General features: G+C 38.0%; 2 protein-coding genes across 6 annotated transcripts in view; both read right to left on the reverse strand.

Annotated features, from left to right (window-relative positions):
* The window catches only part of LOC117430657 (serine/arginine repetitive matrix protein 3-like), an 83,609-nt gene extending 72,017 nt beyond the window's left edge, over positions 1–11,592 (reverse strand). For all 3 annotated transcript variants that reach the window (XR_009308935.1, XM_059000805.1, XM_034903055.2), the window contains exon 1: positions 11,468–11,592. The gene's annotated coding sequence lies outside the window, so the exon portion shown is untranslated. The remainder of the gene's footprint in view (positions 1–11,467) is intronic.
* A 3,359-nt stretch (positions 11,593–14,951) lies between these two features.
* Positions 14,952–19,937, reverse strand: LOC117430805 (intelectin-1a-like). Of its 3 annotated transcripts, XM_059001560.1 has the most exons (8): positions 19,702–19,937; positions 19,499–19,561; positions 17,190–17,333; positions 16,689–16,936; positions 16,336–16,494; positions 15,816–15,936; positions 15,604–15,707; positions 14,952–15,222 (listed from the first exon to the last, which is right to left on the reverse strand). In XM_059001560.1, the coding sequence occupies exons 2-8, from the start codon at positions 19,557–19,559 to the stop codon at positions 15,070–15,072; spliced, it is 990 nt and encodes a 329-aa protein (XP_058857543.1). In that variant the 5' UTR covers positions 19,560–19,561; positions 19,702–19,937; the 3' UTR covers positions 14,952–15,069. The 3 variants fall into 3 exon arrangements, with proteins under 3 accessions (XP_058857543.1, XP_058857542.1, XP_058857544.1); XM_059001559.1 differs by lacking the exon at positions 19,702–19,937 and having other exon boundaries at positions 19,499–19,690; XM_059001561.1 differs by lacking the exons at positions 15,816–15,936; positions 19,702–19,937 and having other exon boundaries at positions 19,499–19,693.
* Between the last annotated feature and the right edge of the window lie 309 nt (positions 19,938–20,246).

Genomic DNA, 20,246 nt, shown 5'->3' on the forward strand with positions numbered 1-20,246 from the left:
CTAATCTTCAAAACGAAGTACAATTCAGCATGACCACACTTGCAAACTCCAAATCATTATCTTTGGGGTGGCTGCTGGATATTTAGTTAAAACACATTATGTGGAAGGAATTGCAATTTTCCATGCAGAATGCATGAAATATAGCTGGGCGAATGACTCCACTAAAAATTCTGCCTGGAAGTTATTGTGTTTAAATATATAAATTTTACAAAACACTCATTAAATCTTACCCAATATCCACCGTAGATCACAGTGATAGATAATGTGTCTTCACTAATAGCTTCGAAATAAATACCATTAAAATTTTAATTCAGCTGTACCATGTCTTGCATCTTTCATATAGGAAAATGTGAGACCTAAGAAATGATGGCAATACATTTTAGGTAAGATTTGTTGGAATTATTTAGATAGCTCTGTGTACTTCAATGATTCAACATTAATAATAATGTGAATATGACATTGGCTATGCAGTGTTTGCCTTATAAGAATTGCAAGGAGCCATCAGACAAGGTATGACATTCTAAACCGTTGCTACGCTTTAATGATCTATTTCCATTCAGTGGAGAGCACACATGCAGTCTCAGCAGAGTACAATAGCTCTAACTGCCTAACAATCAGGCTATATGATCGGTTGGTGGGTCAGTTCAGATTTTTTCTTATTCCTTTAATAGATACCGTTGGGAGAAAAAGTGGTCTGATCTCTCGTTCATGCAACCTTTCCCGTTAATCAACAGCCCCTGATTTCAATGAATCTGGCAGTGTTGTCATGGTCTAACGTCACCCAAATCCATAGGTCTGGCTTGTATCGATACAGCACAATGCGCTCCAACAACTGAAAGTTTGAAGCCAGCCAATTAGTAACATCTGTCGAAAGCAAAAAACAGAAGTTCTAGAATTAATACTTTTGTGTCAGTATGGCTACACATTGAACTGTGACATATAAATACATGGCAGAGAATTCTGTAGTCGATGCCATTGTCCCTCACCTTTTATTCGCACTAAACTCAATTGCCTTGCTCATATTCAGTTATCAATGTGACCTTGAAACAAGACACAGTAGCAGGGTCTCTTACTCTATTTTACTGATCTAAACAGCTAATAAAGCTGTCCTAGAATATGTAAACCTAGTTGTTTTCATTATCTAGCATTGTAACAGGGGAGATCTGTGCTGGCTATCTGCCGCATGCACCATCCTGCAGGGGGGAGGTCAAGAGCCTCGTAAGAGCCGCCTGTCAATCATGGCAGTGACACAGAGAGGTTGGGTGAGGGTGTGTTGTCTTTCCCTGTCTCCGAGTGGTTGAGAGGCGGGCCTTGGGCGGTGGTCCGACCTATAAGAACTACGCTCTGTTATTCATTCGGGTGGCCATGACAGAGGAAACCCAGTGACGCTGGGTTCGGAAGCCGGTGTAAATAAAACCGAGGTAAGAACGTCAGCCGCTGGAGTGAGAGAACAGGACAAGCAAGCACGGCTGAGGAAGACAGCCGATAGTAAATAAGAGAGAAAAATAACTGTTACGTACCCGAGGGGGAAGTGGGTAGCTGGGAGAACCTTGGCCACCCCAGTGTGTAGTGAATACCACAGCGTAGGTTGCTGACCGGTTTAGTGGCAGTGAGGGACGCTGCATAAGCAGCACCTTTTGTTTGTAGTTTTATTACTGTGTTTTATTTTCCCTTTTTTCTTTAGCCGTTTGTTTTTATTATTTTTAAGCATAAAACAAGTGCAACCCCTTTACCATTGTTGGTATTGGGGGATAGCAGAACCAGCGCCATCTGGTGGATAATAAAAGAAACAAAAGAAAATAATAATAAAACTGGGCACCAGAGAGGCGTTTCAATTACAACCTTCTGTCTCCTGTGTCAGTGAATACCCACACCCTTCCACAAGCATCAATAGAAATCATTAAACTACATCTTTCAGACTTACGAAATGTTATATTAAAACGACCTTCCTATTGTGTGCCTGCTTTGTTTACTAAATAGACCCCAATGTATCTAGCATGTGTTGGACTGTGACTCACCTTGGTTGTGTATTATCAGTAACAACAAACATTTGGGTCGTGGAGGGTTAACCTGCAGAATCCAGTCATTTCTGATAAGCAGGTGCTGTGTGCTGGCGTGTGAATGCCTTAACATCAGAGGTCTGGTGGAGATACAGGGTCATTGAGTCTGTTACTGTCATTGTTATCACACACCGGAGTAACCCATTGGAAGCAGTCATCTGAAAACATCGCCTGTGTTGTTCACGGCTGATTCAATTCAATGTGTACTGCACTGATATCTCGAAAAGCTGAACTCAGCTCAAAGGGAAACGTCTATTCTCCTCCTCCAGTTAACCAAACAAAGGAATAGGTTACAATACGAGCGCACAAACCAACAGGTAAATTACACTGAAGACGTCACCTGGCTTGCCTGAAACAGCCCCCTTGATATACTGTCGTATGCATGGTTTATTAGGGTAATTGACTTCTCCACAGCCTGAGACGAGGATCTCCTTAGGAATGACAGCAGTTATAGCAAGTCGCTAAAGCAAGAGCTGTAAAAAGCCACACTTGCAGGCTGTTTGGAGGAGCAATAAGAACACATGAAATTGCAATTCAACTCCACAGTTGTCAAAAGCGGTCAAGTGGAAGTCAATTGAAAGCTTGCTTTATTGCATCAGCACCACCCTGCCTACTGATGTTCAAACACTTTGTGATTCACATTCAAAATATGATATATTTATATAAAAATAATATATTTATTATCTTCCGTTTGCATTTTTGTTTTCTTTCCACCAGTTAGAGTTATAACCTCCTGCTGATGTAGCTTAGCTGTATCCAGCTGAACGCCTGTTTAGGACACAGAGCGGTACGAAGGCTTCAAAAGATGAAGACAGTTTGTGTGCCTACAGCTAAAACCTCTTTTATGGGATACAGTAAAACCTTGAGCCACCTCGGGTATAGCACATTACCAGCTGCCACTGGGACAGACTGAAAGGATTTGAAATCAGACTTGTTCAGTTTCATCGACAGCAGACTGGGATCAGTTCCAATTGGGATTATGTCAGGCAGATGGAGTTAGGATTGCAGGCTGGCAGTACTCAACTCTTCATCTAGCACTGGTGGGGAAAGGAAACTAATGGGCGTCCAATGTGAAGGACGCAAGAAGTGGGTTTTTAAATCAATCTGCAGAGAAATATATATTATACTGTCAGGCAAATATTAGGAGGTTGGTGAATTAATTCATAAAAAGCAAATCTTCCAAACTCTGGTAAGTACAGGTGATCTTTGATGGTTGTGCAATGTCTGCTCTGCTGTAGATTGGATTGTAGACTGCAGACGGTAGCATGAGCTTTGCAGGCAATGCAAGTAAGTCAACATTAGTCACAATATGTAGTATAGACTGTTTTATAGGAAATCTGCCAAACAAACTCCTTTGATGCTGTAAATACCTGCACTAATCAATAGTTAATGACAGATGTACCCACTGGAGACTATTGGTACAGGCAAGTGCTTGTGAAAATACCAATTAGGAAATTAAACAGTTGTATTCTATACTTATGTGACTAACAACTGCTTAATCCAAGTCTGTCACTTATTGGCAAGAATTTAATCAAATGTTCGCGTAATTACTGTAGTCCTCAGATAGAAGCTGCTAAAAAATGTGAAGAACCACAAAAAACATGCATATTTACTGAATAAAAATCATCTTTTAAGCCTGTTTACTAAAAATGCCTGGAAATCAAACAAGTTTCTCATGAGAAAAGAAAAATAACGATCTGGTTTTTAATATCAGACTGGCTGGGCACTGATCAGAGATTGAGCAGCAGTGATGTGGATGGCGGCCCTACTGACACCCCGGCAGGCAGTTCAGCAATCTGTTGGACGAATTAACAAAAGAGACAACTTCAGGAGAGCGCCCAGCGCTTTTGATCACTGTAATTAGTTTATTAAACTAGACCAGTGCATCCATATTGATAACATTTTGTTGAAAATATCAAATTCCTGTAAAAAGTCAGTAAAATACAGTGTGTCATGGTTTATAACAGAGATATAACCTACTACTGATGCAAGTGGTAGGACGAGCATGCCTGATTGATTCACCAACTGACATTATGCACAAAATGAATGCTAAACTAGAAACAGATGTAGTAACAGGCACCAAGGAATTCAATTCTGTTTTTTTCAGAGTAATACACAGGTATTAGAATTACTTCACGGTGCTATTTGTCTTAGGGATATTATATATCATTAATATATTATATGGGGTGGGTTGGCCATAGCGTAATTTGAAACTCCCTTTGTGAGCATATGTTTTATATTCAAAGTCTGCTATCAGTGGTAAAATAACCTGAAGGTCAGACAGAAGTACATACATATACACACACAATTCAAGGACTTCACATTGGCTCTTATTATATTTGTGATCCCTAACTCAGAGCCAACATAGACGGGAAACGAAAGACCTTTGAATGTTTTAGAAAAAGCATTCAGAGAGTATAATACAAGGATGTTCTTGAAATTCTACTTGGAGAGAACAAACGTTCTCTGTTCATACATGACTGTAGCCACACATGTGCTTGAAGTATACACTGGTTCAGTCAGGAAACTCATGCAATGGATTATTTATTAAAACATAGACTAGATAACTCTACTACATTATGCATATTTTACACTACATTCTTTGGCCTGACTTTTCGAGGCACACCTGCCCATAAATTAGCTTGCAGATTAACAGAGAGACTGACCGTAGGGAAGTCATGGGCAGGGGGGCAGGATAGCTGCCCTCCCCGTTAGACGAAGCCAAAAAGCAGGTGGAGGCTGGGGAGGAGGAGGCGCACATCAGAGACATAATGTATTCAGTTAAGATATAAATCCTTTATCATTGGACATATTGTTTATCAAAAGGGCAAATTCTAGCCATTTGACTGACGGTTTGATCTGGTATTGGAAGCTCCTAAAATATGCAACATCAGTTTGGTCACATCTACAAAAAGTGTGCCAGTTCCATGCCTAGTTGGCAACATTTCATTTTGTGAAAGCCTCTCATTAAAATGCAATGATGAGACACCGAGCCCTCTCTGAAAGCATCACACCTCCCCTACCCGTGTGAAACACAAACCGGCCAAGGTGCTGCTGATCCGGTTTTGTACGCTGTGGAATCAGATGCTCTGCTGATCCATTATTCAGAGTGCAATGCAGAAGGAGCTCAAAGGGTCCGTTACCAAACCAGTTAGGGATAAGCAAACTGGCACTGCCCTGATCAAAAGTACAGCTAACGTGAGAGTGACTGCAGTTACTGCACTATAATTCTGAATGTCATTTAAGATCTAGTGGTATATTTTAATGATCTACTGTAAACAGATCTTTCAATTATATTAATCCACTTATTAACATTATAGCATGCATACTACAATAAAAAATACAGTTTAATGAGGTTTATAAAATGTAAGGTCTATTAAGATCTGTTTAAACTTAAAAAAAAAGCTGTGTGGTGTGTTTTTCTAAGTTTCTAAATAAAAAGGACATTTTATTCTACAGGTAAATACACTTTGCAGACTGTAGACAACCATCAGTCATCCTAAACTCCTAAAAAGAACCCCAGTAATAAGATTAGACAGGAAGTCTTTTTCAAGGACTTCTGGATTATATCTTCCTGCTGATTAAGTAGTGTGTACACAAGGTTGTGAAAGGATGCAATGAACAGATGCCATGAAGTCATATTTTAGTATAAATCTTGACTGTCGGACACTGCAGCTGGGAGATACTGCTAAAACCCTGCCAAAGAATGATCTAGACAGCATCCATTCCTCAGCTACAGCATGGAGCGGGGCTGCACTGGAGCTACCACTATTAGACAAGATTGTTTATTTCTATTCCTTTGTAGAATGCTAAAGCCAAAGTTCCTTATGACAAAGAAGTTACATTATAGAAGATCAAAGAAATGCATTTCCACAGAAGTTCAAAGATATTTAGAAACACTTGCCAGAACACTGTCATTATGGGCAGGACGGCACGGATCTGAAGTGTCCAGTCTGTAAAGTGTTTGAATTCCTCAACGAGTTCTGCCTCCTACCGCATTACTGCTGAAAGGGTTTCTGACAGTCATCTAAAAGCTAAAAATGATCCGAGCCACTGCTACCCAGATGCCTGGTTCCACTCTCTCCTTGTAGACAACCAGTTTCTCTGTAAAGAGATTCTAGATTCCAAATGGGTATTTGCATTCTTGTGGAAAGATGCTTTAAACTATACTATTGGATTATAAAAATCAATGGAGCTTGCAGGCTCCATTTTAATATGACTGTTTACATAGAATTTTCAATGTGCAATGTGTCATTTATTTTTTAATCTGAGTGCAATTTTTAAGTATAGTTGCTACTTATTGGTTCCAATGGAAACAATATCTTTATTAGGGACATTTTTCACCACAATAAGCCCAGAATATGTAATAGAATTAAAAGAAAGTTCCCTCTACTCTGTAAATGAGTTAGTCAGCATAGAGTTTAATTGCATGCATCTGCTGTGGGGTGTGCATGACCTATAGACTGGGAAGCCAGATGCTAGCTCATCTGCAAGCAATGTCTTTGTAAGGTTAAAGAATAAAAAGAATTATCCACGAGCTAAGCGCTTAAGATTTTCCTCTAAATAAATCATTTATGCATGGAAATATTGGTCATTAAGCTTTTTCATAGCACACGGCTAATCTAAAGGCCATTGCTACTTTCATGTTGATACATTACGAAGAACACCATTAGTCCAGATAACCTCCAAAACAAAGGTGTGGATAAAATATTTATACATTTTTTTTAAGAGAATGGAGCTTGTTAGTTTGACTGTGAAATGATCTGGTTTATACAAAAGCCAGCCTGGAATTTACACAGATTTCTTTCTAATCCTACAGTGCATTTTCATTGTAATTCCTGCAGCACAACGCATTTTAAATGACATTTTCTGAAAGCACATGTTATGTATTTCAAAACAGCAATTGCTTGCTACAGTACAACAGTACAGAGATCTACACCAGGACCACTTGGTTCAGTGAGCTCTGAAGTACTGTATCTCTCTCTTGATTTGCAAAGTTGATAATGAAAATAATTCTAGCAGTGAGTCCAGTCAAAATTAAAACTAACAACATTTAAATCAAAGCCTTTTTTCAGTTTCTTTGCTACCATTTATTCAGATCTGTTACAGTAGTTTTAGTTAACCAGCCTGTTTTAGGTTACAGTCTGCTATGTTCACTGGCAGCATGAGACTAATTCTACTCTGGCTTAAGCAGAGAGCACCAAACTAATTGCAATTGTGACCCTAGTCAGATTCAAACTCTGGTATCCATCGGTGATTCATGAGAGGCCAGTGACCCAGCAGACTTCACCATTTCTTTCACCATGGACCCTATTTTAATTATCTAAATGGTGATCTCATTAGATTATTGATTACCCCGCCTCCTATCTTTACCATTCACTTAAAACCTGTGGGGGGCAGAGGATTTAACTACTTATAGAACACTCTCCTTATTAGTATGAACTCTAAATAGCAACTTACTGATAAAGATAGTCAGACTTTATTTTAGTGTTTTTCACAACGTACACTTCATATATTAAAATACACAACGCTCTGGTTTGACAGACCTTGGGTGATTAACACTAATCTTTGCGACCTTACCTGTTAACACCAGGTAGTCCAAGTTTAATGCTAATCAAGGTCTGCAAAGCCTGATGAAAAGTCTAGTGCAAGGATTCTCTGCTTGTTAAAAAGCGGATCACTGATAACTATCCCATTTAGAAGATCTAAAACCTACAAAGCACTCAAACATATTAACCCCAACTGCCTTCTTCAAAATCTGCAATTACCTTCATTGGAAGGTTTTACTGCTCATTGATGTGATCTTAACCTCATTATTGAGATCTACCTTACATGAAAATCATGAAACAGTATGACAAATGCAGTGTCCAAGGATCTTGTTCAATATGGTCCTTGGTAATCGCTCACTACATCCGTCCATAGTCTACCCTGCTGCACATTCTAATTCATCAAGAACCAGACCTTGCTGGTTTACATTACCTACTCTCAGCTGAAGGCACACAAGTTTAGAACATAAGAAAAGTTTGGGAATGAGAAAAGGTCGTTCAGCCCATCAAGGCTCATCCCTTGTTAGCACACCATTCTTCTGTACTGAGGGGGAACTCATTTAAAAGGACAGAATCATATATTTTTATAAATGTTCCCACTGTTTTAGATCCTGCTACTTCACCTGGTAGGCTGTTCCATGCAAACTTACTTGTACTCAGCTTCCATTTATGCCCTCTTGTTCTTCTCTCTGTGCTAAATCTGAAGTAGTGTCTTCCTCGTTGCAGACATGTGCTACTGTAACTAAACAGATATGCTCCTGCTACATCTGCAGCCACAGGAGTTTATACATGCGCAATCCATTTTATGCTTAATGCATTTGGAAAATAATTCAGGCACAATCTTTTTCGCTGTCTCACTGCAGTTGCTTGCTTTAGTTCTAAAACTTGCTGACCTCCCTGTCTCTAAACGTGACATGATACACCTCCGACATCTTAATACGAACTAATCCTTGAAGCGACAGGCTACCCCCCTTGCGATCTATGAAATATCAGCTGTTTTCAATACTCTGAGGAAAGCAGATCTGTTGGGCATGGACGCCCTTGTCTTTAGATCTCCAGTAATCGAGTGCTTGTACTAGTTTGATGTTCAGTGTAAAAGCTGACATTTTACATTTTTGAGGAACACGGTGTTGTGGTTTTAATGTCCCTTTTCAGTGGATAGAGCTTGAACTGTCCATCTCTCTCCATTCATTGAAAAAGCTGAGGTGCGCCTCAAAGAGATTGCTTTGAGAGTTCTTGCATGATCAACCAACTTGGATACATTTTTATGCAATAGTTTATTATTTATAGCCAACTCATAAATTATATATATATATATAAAACCGTTCACACCAGTATTCCAGAGATGTTTAAAAGCAACCATGGCAAAATTGTAAATTATTGAATTATTTTGTCTCATCCTGCCTCGTGTGGGGAAAGGCAATACATGATTTATATGTGCTATGTCAAATATATATTGGCACTCCCAAGAAAGAAGCCTGCTTCATACATATATGACATTTACGGAGAACAGAATAAATCATCTTTATGTTTCATTAGATTCAAACCATCGTTGGCCCTACCTGGGATAGAATCTATCGTTATTATTATTTTTGTATTATTACAATTTTGTTGACTTGAGATCCTTGAAATGAAAAATGCAATTTTAATGAAAGCCATACAGGCTCAGAGGAGCGGATTATCAAACCACACCATTTCAAAATGTTATTTAAGAAACGGTGCACTGAGGCTAAATCTTAGAGATCTCATCCCATTGTTTTACAGTCTTTAAATCCAAACCATCAGAAATAAATAGAAATCATCCTTCAGCAGATACATAAGAAGAATTGGAATTTTGACAGCTTCCAAACAAGATTTTTAGCAGTACTATATAGAAACTCAGCAATGAAGTTAGACAGACAAGTCTTTTTTTTTTTCAATGACAAAGATTTCCGTCAAATACTCCAAAGGCCATATACGGTACTAATCCGAATAGACCTGTAACCCAAACCATGTTATCAACATGCAATACATGTTGATAGCAGCTAAACCCAACTGCAGTATCATTATTCTAGGAGGAGTGTGTATAACATTTACCGCTCCTCTCTATTTTCAATGGGTTAAAACTGATTTTTTAAAATGAAATATACGTATTAAAAACATAAAACTATTTGTATGGTACAGATAACTATCAATGACAAATCAATACATACGAACATGGTCCAATCCCAGCTGGTGTGGGTTAGAATTGACTAGCAATGCCAATATCAAAAATATAATTCCAAGGGAAAACTAAGGGTTAGCATTTCAGCAACTGCATTGTCATAAAACAGCTGGTAAGAGTAAGCATATGATCACAATAAGGATTATTACATACAGACAACAGGTGAGCAGAGTATAATCTTAACTACAGTCTGTCCTGGTAATACTGTCTGCAGATCTTGTGTAGTACTACAGAAAACACAAGTTAAAAGGTTTAGTACCTACCTATCAAGATGTATTTAAGTTTATATATATATATATATATATATATATATATATATATATATATATATATATATATGCATCCCTTTTTTTAAAAGAATGAGGTATAAATCACTTAAACATGCATAACGACCACCTACTGCTGCAAGCAGAGCACGTGTTCATGACACAGTGGAAAACAGGGTTCAAGGAGGAGGAAGTGCAAGAAAGGAATGTAAACCAACTGGACCGCCAATAAGGGTCGGAAAAATGAAAGAAAATACATTTAGCAAAACGAGACTGTAAGATACTTACATATCGCTGCCGTTTTAATGTTTAAGAACTGATTGAGTTAAATTTCTACAGACTTTGAACTACAGTTAAATGTTATATTGCGCGATGTCCCATAATGAAAAAAGACGCCAGATACCAAATACAATTGTATTACATATTTTGAAGTTTCATAACCGTGTACATTGTATAGAATGTTTGTGCATGCTGCAACTACGTCGTCACAAATTCTAACAAACAACAGGGTCAGTAAAAGTCAAGCAAGTTCCATTAAATTCTGCATTACTGCTGCACTTGTTCACGGAGTAACACGATACGTTAAAAAAGGCTGTGTGAACGTCATCATACTGCCCGGGGTTATGGACTATTCATTGAACAGTACAAAGCATTCAAAATAACCTAACCAAGCAACTATACGGTGTCCTGTACTTTCTGAAGCGCTGCTATTGGATGTTGTTGTTGAGTCAGTACGACACCTTAATATTTAATGTAAATAAAAAATGTACAGAGCCGGTAGGTCTTTAGAAAGACAAATAATTCCGTTGCCTGCAGACATCGTCACATTATAATACGCTAATCGACATCCCGTTACCGTGAATTTACTTGTTATTTTTCATAAAAAAAGAAATAATTATATATTTTTAAAATGTTTTTTTACTGTTTTTTATTGCACCTTAAAAATCTAAACTCGCTGGTAAAAAAAAAAAAAACACGCTTTGAAAAAAAGTGTGTTACATTATTTAAAAAGAGATATACATTCTGTATTAACGAGTGCCTTAGCTGTCAACTGCTTTCTACATTTTCCATGTATCCCTACAGCTAAAATTATACCCATCAATTAAATAGAAACGCATCTAAATGTATTTTACAGCAACCAGAGTTCTGTGTTCATTTCTGTATCGTACCATTTTAAAAGACAAATGCTAGCATCTCCGCAGTTTGATTTAATCTCTAAATCTGCTTAGAGCAAGACAAATAACAGCCCTTTGCTATATTTAGCTAGCTTCCATCATTAAGGCGAGACAATAACACGTTAATCTTGTTTTAATGTAACTACAAAATCAGTATATTTGGAACCGCCACCGTGTATTCCTCTACAAAACACATAGCCGTTACGATAAAACTTACCTGCTTCTAGCTTATAAAATTGTTTAGTTGACGCGGCGACCTCCTATTTTGTTAAACCGCACTGTCTAGTTTCGTCTGCGCAGCCAATGTTGGATCCTCAATCTGCTCCAGTGTGTCTCTCTTTTCAGCACTGAAATGCTGGACAGCGCATTACAATAGCACCGGGATTGGAGAAGAAAAGCGACCTCCCTATATCAAACAGTGCCATCTGTAGCATCGGAGGCACTAAACCTATTCACGTAAACGCCAACCTACAGAATGGCACGATGCCCAGGTAAATATGTTGCAAACATTATATTAAACTGAGCCTACATACAGTGTCTTAGTTTAAAAGTACACAATATTAAATATTAGTTTACTATTATTAGATTCATTTAATAGGTTTTACTACATGCTTTATTAGCCACAGTGTATAGGGAACAAACTCAGGTGTGTCTTATTAAACTCATAACTCAGGAATGCTATGCAATGGGAGTCTGATTTCCATCCCTGATGTATAACTAAGGATATTGAAAGTAAAAGGCCTTATATTTGTTATGTGTTTTTACATAACTCTTCTTAATGTATTACTATGCGAGAGGATATGTCAGTGTAGGGTGGATCAAATTCCCATATGAAATATACATACAGTACACTATGCTCGTAATGCATTTCATTATTTTTTGGTGCTAATTAACCCCAGGATTACATTGTAATTATAGCACCGCTATCCTTATGGCTGCTGTCAAAAAGTATCAAAAAACAAAACCAACATTTACAGTGATAAAGATATCTGAAGGTTTTAGTATTTAATACAGTGCTGTGATTACATAGCCATAATGCGTAACTCATACCTGAAGATTGCAAAAATGCCAATTTTGATGACCTGTGGCATTATTCTTCTCCATGTGGGGGAAGACCTTGACAAATAACGTTATTACCAATTAAGGTTTGTTTCAAGGGCTGAGCATTTCTCCCTGGTTAGAATCTACAGTGTTAGGAGATCACCCTGAGGCAATGTAATCAGACCACTCACGTTGTCACAAGTGAGCCGATAGCTCTGAAACCGGTAGAAGCAAATAATATTTACCTGTGTTTGAAAGGGGCACCCTAGTGACTAAATCAAAGCACCTGCCTCAGCCACCATCACTTGGAAGAAACAGGAGGGTGATAAGGAGAGGTTGCAGGGAAATTCAAGTCATGATCAGCAGCAGTGTGGAGTAGTGGTTAGGGCTCTGGACTCTTGACCGGAGGGTTGTGGGTTCAATCCCCAGTGGGGGACACTGCTGTTGTACCCTTGAGCAAGGTACTTTACCTAGATTGCTCCAGTAAAAACCCAACTGTATAAATGGGTAATTGTATGTAAAAATAATCTGATATCTGTATAATGTGAAATAATGTATAATGTGATATCTTGTAACAATTGTAAGTCGCCCTGGATAAGGGCGTCTGCTAAGAAATAAATAATAATAATAATAATAATAATAATAATAATCATCATCATCAAGCTGTTTTATTATTAAATAACGACTGCGGTTTGCCGCCATCTACTGTCAATTCGTAAAAGTGCAGGTACCACGACACTGGTTTTTGGCTAGACATTTGGTTCTGAGAGAATCGTTAGGAGCAAACGTGTCATTTTAAGAGAAAGGAAGCTTTGAGGATAGCCAGACGTTGCTACTTCTCAAATCTCATTGATGTTAATAAAAATAACCCCAGAGTACTCTTCTCAACAATTGACAGATTAATAACTCCATCACCAGCTGCACTTCCCTATACTGAAGTTTCTCCTGCAAGGTGTGAGGAATTCCTGAAGTATTTTCAGAACAGAATGATCAATATTAGGGATCTAATTCCTCAAGATGGTTCTTATTTAAATGAGCCCCTTAGACTGACTGGCTCTGTTTTGGACTCATTCTCTGTGATTTACTCCAAATGATTTGAATGCATTAGTAATGCAGATGAAATCCTCAGCCTGTTCATTGGATCTAATTCCTACTCGATTCCTTAAAGATGTGTTTAGTTGTTTTGTGTAATGATATTTTTATTATAATAAATAGATCTTTGTCAACAGGAATAGTTCCTGCTGCCTTCAAAACTGCTTTGGTTAAACCTTTACTAAAAAAAAATCTAACTTAGATTCTAACTTGAAACAATTTCAGTCAGTGTTTCGATCTGCTCGTAGTACAGAGCCTGCCCTTGTCAGAGTGGTGAATGACTTGCTGATGAGTTCTGACTCTAACTCCATATCCATTCTAGTTATTTTAGACCTCAGTGCTGCATTTGATACTGTGGATCATGCTATTGTGATTGATCTTCTGAAAGCTGGGTTGGCCTGACCTGAACTGTTCTCAACTGGTTTAAGTCATATCTAACTAACAGACAGTATTTAGTTTCTTTAGGGGAGTCTGTATCAGGGTTATCCAATATTGCTTGTGGGGTCCCCCAGGGCTCTACTCTTTGTCCAATATTATTTTCTTTATATATGCTTCCACTGGGGGAAATCATTCGCAAACATAGTATAAACTTTCACTGTTATGCCGACGATATGCAACTTTATATTTCTGTAAAACCTGGTGACTCCATTGCTATTTCAGTCTTACTACAGTGTCTTGTTGACATCAAAAGTTGGATGTCTCAAGATGTTTTGCAATTAAACTCAGATAAGACAGAAGTCCTGCTGTTAGGTTCTCAGCAACTAGAGCTTGCAAACTCCCTAAAAAATGATTTGGGCGACCTGACTTCTAATATAAAATCTGATGTAAGAAACTTGGGGGTTATATTTGATTCTGGTTTGAGTTTTGAGGCACATATTGGCTGGACCTCCACACCATGTCTTATCACATTTACAGCTTGTTCAAAATGCAGCAGCTTCTCTGACTATAAAGAAAAAGCGGGCTCATATAACACCTGTGTTGGCCTCCCTGCACTGGCTTCCAATACATTTTAGAATTTATTTTAAAATCTTACTACTTACATATAAAGCACTAAATGGCTTAGCACCAGAGTACCTAAGAGAGACTCTGTCCTCATATAAACCTCTAACGCTGGACTTTTGTGCCTCCCAATGGTAAAATTGAAAAGGAGAGGAGAAAGTGTGTTTTGTTTTAAAGCTCCCAAGCTGTGGAACTCTTTGCCTTCCTCTATTAGTGATGCTGCTTAGGTCAGAATTTTTAAATCAAGATTAAAGACTCATTTTTATAGATCATCTTTTTTAACCTAATCTAGATGTTGCTGTTATCTATTTATATCTGCTAACTGTATTTTATTTGTTATTCTTATTTATTTTATTATTTATTATTTTATCTCCTGTGTTTAAAAAAAATGGTCCTATCTAGATATTTGCTACTTATTGTTATTATTAATATCATTGTATTTTGTTAATTGTGTGATTATACTGTTCTGTCTTGTTTCTTGATCATGATACATGCTGTCTGTAAAGTGCTTTGAGATACCAAGGTATGAAAGGTGCTATATAAATAAAATAAATTAATTAATCAATCAATCAAATACATGTGTTTTTTAATGATTTAAACAGCAGCAGTATTTCGTTTTCTATCAATGGAATAGACCCCACTGTCTTTAAAGATGTAGACAGAATGCTGCTTCCGCTTGTCCGCGGTTCATCGGTAGAACATCAGCATCGCGGATTCCGTCATCTCCTTGGAAGCACTATACCCTGCTCCTGTTCCGTATCCACTCCAGTCCCAGCCTGAGAAGTCCCCACACTGTAGGGGGTTGCCTTCAGCGAAGAACCCTCCTCCTCCCAAACAGAACTGCACAAGAGCACAGTGAATACGTTATGGATGAGCACTGCCAATAGAGTGTAGGAGAGGGTCTGCAAGCTTTTTAAAATCATGGTTACAAAGCAGTTTGGAAATCTCATTAGAGTGCATATTTACTGTGTGAAACTTTTACTGCTATGGCCAAAAGGTTTGCATCACCCTGGACAATTAACGGATTCTGCTTCATAAAGTCCAGTGAAACCTGCTGAATAATGTTAGGTTAACATATTGAATTACAAATGATGTCCCGATCCTAAAATTCTAGGTGATGCAAAGCCTTTGGCCAGAGCTGTAGAAGGCATTGTGGATGATTTTCTCCTATTTTTTCCATTCTGTATTTTTTTTTATATACAGTAACGAAGCTGCACTTACATGTTCAGCATGACAACCAGTTGCTTTGACTCCAGAGCAGATTGCCAGCGCTGCTTGCTCGGTATTAAAAACTCGGAAATGTATATAGCCTGGTTCACATTGACCTGTTAAAGTACACAATAAGAAAGCTCAGTACAATCACCCGTATAACCATACCATAGTAGAAGAACATAAAAATAAGCCATTTTCACAAAAGATATATATATATATACTTTTAGTGTTTGGTCCATATAGATTGCTGGTGGATTCCTTATTTCCAAAATCATAGACAATGGGAATGGCCGGTCCGTTGTTGGTTTGACACACACCTCCCTTGTATCTCACCGGATATCTCTAAAGCATGGAAAATCAAATTCAATAACACTGAATATATTTCCAGGACTCCATCGAACTGAAGCCAGTCGGTGTGCATGTCTTCTTGAGTTACCAGAATCCTAAAAGTGGCCCCAACACTGCATGCTCACTCAAATGTTAAAACTGTTTTTCTCTTGTTCTGCATCCCACCTCACTCAACTATCACACTTCACTACAATACACTTTTTAGGACACGTGTTACCACTGCATTTACCATGAGAGACGAGGAGCAGCTCTGAATGCCAATGGGCCACTCAAAGTAGTTTTTAAGCATGCTTGCTCAAGAGTAATGGACCAAGCAGGAGACTGCTGCTAGCAGATCATCTGGGGAGCCGTGATCCCACTTTTAATACTAAATGCAGAATAGGTGCACCCTACCTGAAATAGTTCATACAGGTTTTCTCCATGAAGTAGGAAGAACTTTGTTTCCGTGTGATATCTCAGAATGGCAGTGTCCCTCCAGTGCATCATTTCAGCATTGTTTGGAACATGCCATACAGACACATCAGAAGCTTTGATGTCATAATACCCAGGATTCTGAAAAATACAGATTCATTTAGTTTCTTCTGGACATGTCATTAAGCGAGAACTGTGATATGATGTGAAGTCGAGGATGTATTATATGACAAGTGTTTTGGTCTTTACTTCTATAGTATTCACAACTGTACCATACATGAAAACATGGCAATGGGGAAGCGTTATCAGTGAAGTAAATATTAACTAGGACTCACTTTATAGTCGTCCCCGGTTGCCCCTTCGGCTGACCCAAAGCTGACCCTGTTGGACCAGTTGCCGTCCCCCTCCGGAAGTCTTGCGTCATTCCCTTGCTGGCTGGACCAGCGGTCACCCAGGGTGCACTTCCCATATAGGTTGTTTTCATGAACACTCCCTACCAGCGTCCAGCCTCCTCCATCCGTGGTCATGTCACAAAAGGTTTGATAGATCACTCCAGTCTTGGTTGTTAAAAAATAAAGACCGTCTGAAATTACAACACAAAACAAACAAGATGTACAGTAATTACTAGGCTTCTGTGTTACAGTTTAACTGGTTAGTAAACTAATAAAGTACACTGAGTTTCCACACAAAATTATCTTTACTCAACGTTTTTGTTCAATAATCCTTAACCGGCCTTTCCTAATGCCTGTATCTGTTTACCAGTCTCTCTGTTTTTGTTTTTCCCTTTAGATAAAGATTGCAGAATCAATGCAAATCTTAATTGCATGCTTACATACCTTCTGCAACGCCATATTGTTCTTTAATCTCCTTGCAGCTCCTGGAAAGGTAACTGAATTTTTCTGGCAGACTGCTTAAATCGGGCTTGTTGTCATTGTTGTTGTTGTTGTTGTTGTTGTTGTTGTTGATAACACAAGGATCCTCTGAAAACAAATAAAAGCTCAGACTCAGAGAGTGGGAACGTTTCTTTGAATTCCAGTGCCAGGAACATGTCTACACATCACGAAGCACATTGAATTTGGGTTACAGATAATGGAAGTTGGGTGTGGAATGTGGCATATATGCTAGATTTCAAAATGTCACATTTTGGTCAGTTTTTAGTTAAGTATATGGAAAACTACAAAGTGGTATGCAATTCAGTATGTTAACGTCACAGCATGTTTCATTTGACTACGAAGCAAAATTAGTTAATTCTATAGGGGGATGCAGAGCTGTAGATTTTCTACCTGTGCCAACCTCTACTTTTACATTTTACTGGTTTTCAGAAATAAAAAACAAATACTTAATTGCATTTAAAAAATATACAGATTTAAATATATGATTAGACATCCGAAGAGTCATTTATGTATTGAAAACAAACACAAGTAACTATACATTATATACAATAAAAAAATTATATAATATATATATATATATATATATATATATATATATATATATATATATATATATATATATATATATATACACATACTGTATATAAAATCTTTTTTTTTATTGTATATAATGTATAGTTACTTTTTAAAAAAATGAGACTTAGGTCAGGTAGGGTACCTTAAAACTCGATAGCTACACCCATGCCCACGTCGAATGAAAAGTTATATAAATGATAACATTTCATATATATGTGTGTATATATATATATATATATATATATATATATATATATATATATATATATATACAGTACTGTGCAAAAGTTTTAGGCAGGTGTGAAAAAATGCTGTAAAGTAAGAATGCTTTCAAAAATAGACATGTTAATAGTTTATATTTATCAATTAACTAAATGCAAAGTGAGTGAACAGAAGAAAAATCTAAATCAAATCAATATTTGGTGTGACCACCCTTTGCCTTCAAAACAGCATCAATTCTTCTAGGTACACTTGCACAAAGTCAGGGATTTTGTAGGCATATAGTCAGGTGTATGATTAAACAATTATACCAAACAGGTGCTAATGATCATCAATTCAATATGTAGGTTGAAACATAGGAAACTTACTGCAGCAGATGAAAGACACATCATGCTTACTTCCCTTCGCAATCGGAAGATGTCCAGCAGTGCCATTAGCTCAGAATTGGCAGAAAACAGTGGGACCCTGGTACACCCATCTACTGTCCGGAGAAGTCTGGTCAGAAGTGTCCTTCATGGAAGACTTGCGGCCAAAAAGCCATACCTCCGACGTGGAAACAAGGCCAAGCGACTCAACTATGCACGAAAACACAGGAACTGGGGTGCAGAAAAATGGCAGCAGGTGCTCTGGACTGATGAGTCAAAATTTGAAATATTTGGCTGTAGCAGAAGGCAGTTTGTTCGCCGAAGGGCTGGAGAGCGGTACACGAATGAGTGACTGCAGGCAACAGTGAAGCATGGTGGAGGTTCCTTGCAAGTTTGGGGCTGCATTTCTGCAAATGGAGTTGGGGATTTGGTCAGAATTAATGGTCTCCTCAATGCTGAGAAGTATAGGCAGATACTTATCCATCATGCAATACCATCAGGGAGGCATCTGATTGGCCCCAAATTTATTCTGCAGTATGACAACGACCCCAAACATACAGCGAAAGTCATTAAGAACTATCTTCAGCGTAAAGAAGAACAAGGAGTCCTGGAAGTGATGGTATGGCCCCCACAGAGCCCTGATCTCAACATCATCGAGTCTGTCTGGGATTACATGAAGAGAGAGAAGCAACTGAGGCTGCCTAAATCCACAGAAGAACTGTGGTTAGTTCTCCAAGATGTTTGGGCCAACCTACCTGCCGAGTTCCTTCAAAAACTGTGTGCAAGTGTACCTAGAAGAATTGATGCTGTTTTGAAGGCAACGGGTGGTCACACCAAATATTGATTTGATGTAGATTTTTCTTCTGTTCACTCACTTTGCATTTTGTTAATTGATAAATATAAACTATTAACATGTCTATTTTTGAAAGCATTCTTACTTTACAGCATTTTTTCACACCTGCCTAAAAGTTTTGCACAGTACTATATATATATAAACTAACAAACAACAAGAGGGAACATAAATAATACAGTGATATATGGAATATATATATATATACTTTATTCTTACTGCACCAGTCATGTCATACTTACTAGTTCCGGACTCGCAAACGCTCAAAAAAACAGAGACAAATAGAATCACCAGACTCAGCATGTCTGTAATAAAAAGGTTTCTTTGAAATTGTTGATTGTATGAAGTAAAATGCCTTCTACAGTGTATTTAGCAACTGAAACAAAAAAACAAAGAAAATCCAGAGAATGTTTTAAAACTAGGATTACTAGCATTACTCTCTTACCTGCAGTTTCCTGATCGTCTGATGTGGTTTTAAAAACAGTTTGAAAGGTCTCTTTGCTTTGCTGGAAGTTCAAATGATTAATAGATAACCAGTGCAGGCTTATCTGATGTTTTTATCACAATGTTATTGTGCAATCTTCAAGGACTGATACAAAGTTTCAGTTTGTTCTTATTTTGTTTTTGCATTCTGTGTTGGCAGGAAAACATACAGACTGAAAATTGAATTCTGTACTCCACTAGGACTGACTTGTTCATTTCCATCAGCAGCAGATCAAGGCTAAATCTATTTCAATTGGGACTCTGTCTGGCCCAGGTGAGGTAGCGGGATCTCTCAACCACTCAAACTCTGATGCAGGAGATTGTCCAATGAGCATCAAACACGAAGCATGCGAGAGGCGGGTTTAAAAACTCTGACTGCACAAAACAGGATGTGCACTTCAGTGAATTCATTTATTTGACTTTTATGTAATGTCTGGTTGCAAAATGGATTGTAGATTGCAGATGGCAATATAGCAACAGTGGGTCCTTCCTTGGTTTTGATCACTG

The sequence above is a fragment of the Acipenser ruthenus genome, chromosome 26, assembly GCF_902713425.1.
Source record: "Acipenser ruthenus chromosome 26, fAciRut3.2 maternal haplotype, whole genome shotgun sequence".
Classification (NCBI taxonomy): domain Eukaryota; kingdom Metazoa; phylum Chordata; class Actinopteri; order Acipenseriformes; family Acipenseridae; genus Acipenser; species Acipenser ruthenus.

Excerpts from the sequence above, each read along its gene's own strand:
- LOC117430805 (XM_059001560.1), bottom strand. The coding sequence starts at position 19,559 with ATGCTGAGTCTGGTGATTCTATTTGTCTCTGTTTTTTTGAGCGTTTGC. Across the intron at positions 17,334-19,498 it reads CGTTTGCGAGTCCGGAACTA|AGGATCCTTGTGTTATCAAC; the intron begins GTAAGTATGACA and ends ATTTGTTTTCAG. Across the intron at positions 15,937-16,335 it reads ACCTGTATGAACTATTTCAG|AGATATCCGGTGAGATACAA; the intron begins GTAGGGTGCACC and ends TCCATGCTTTAG.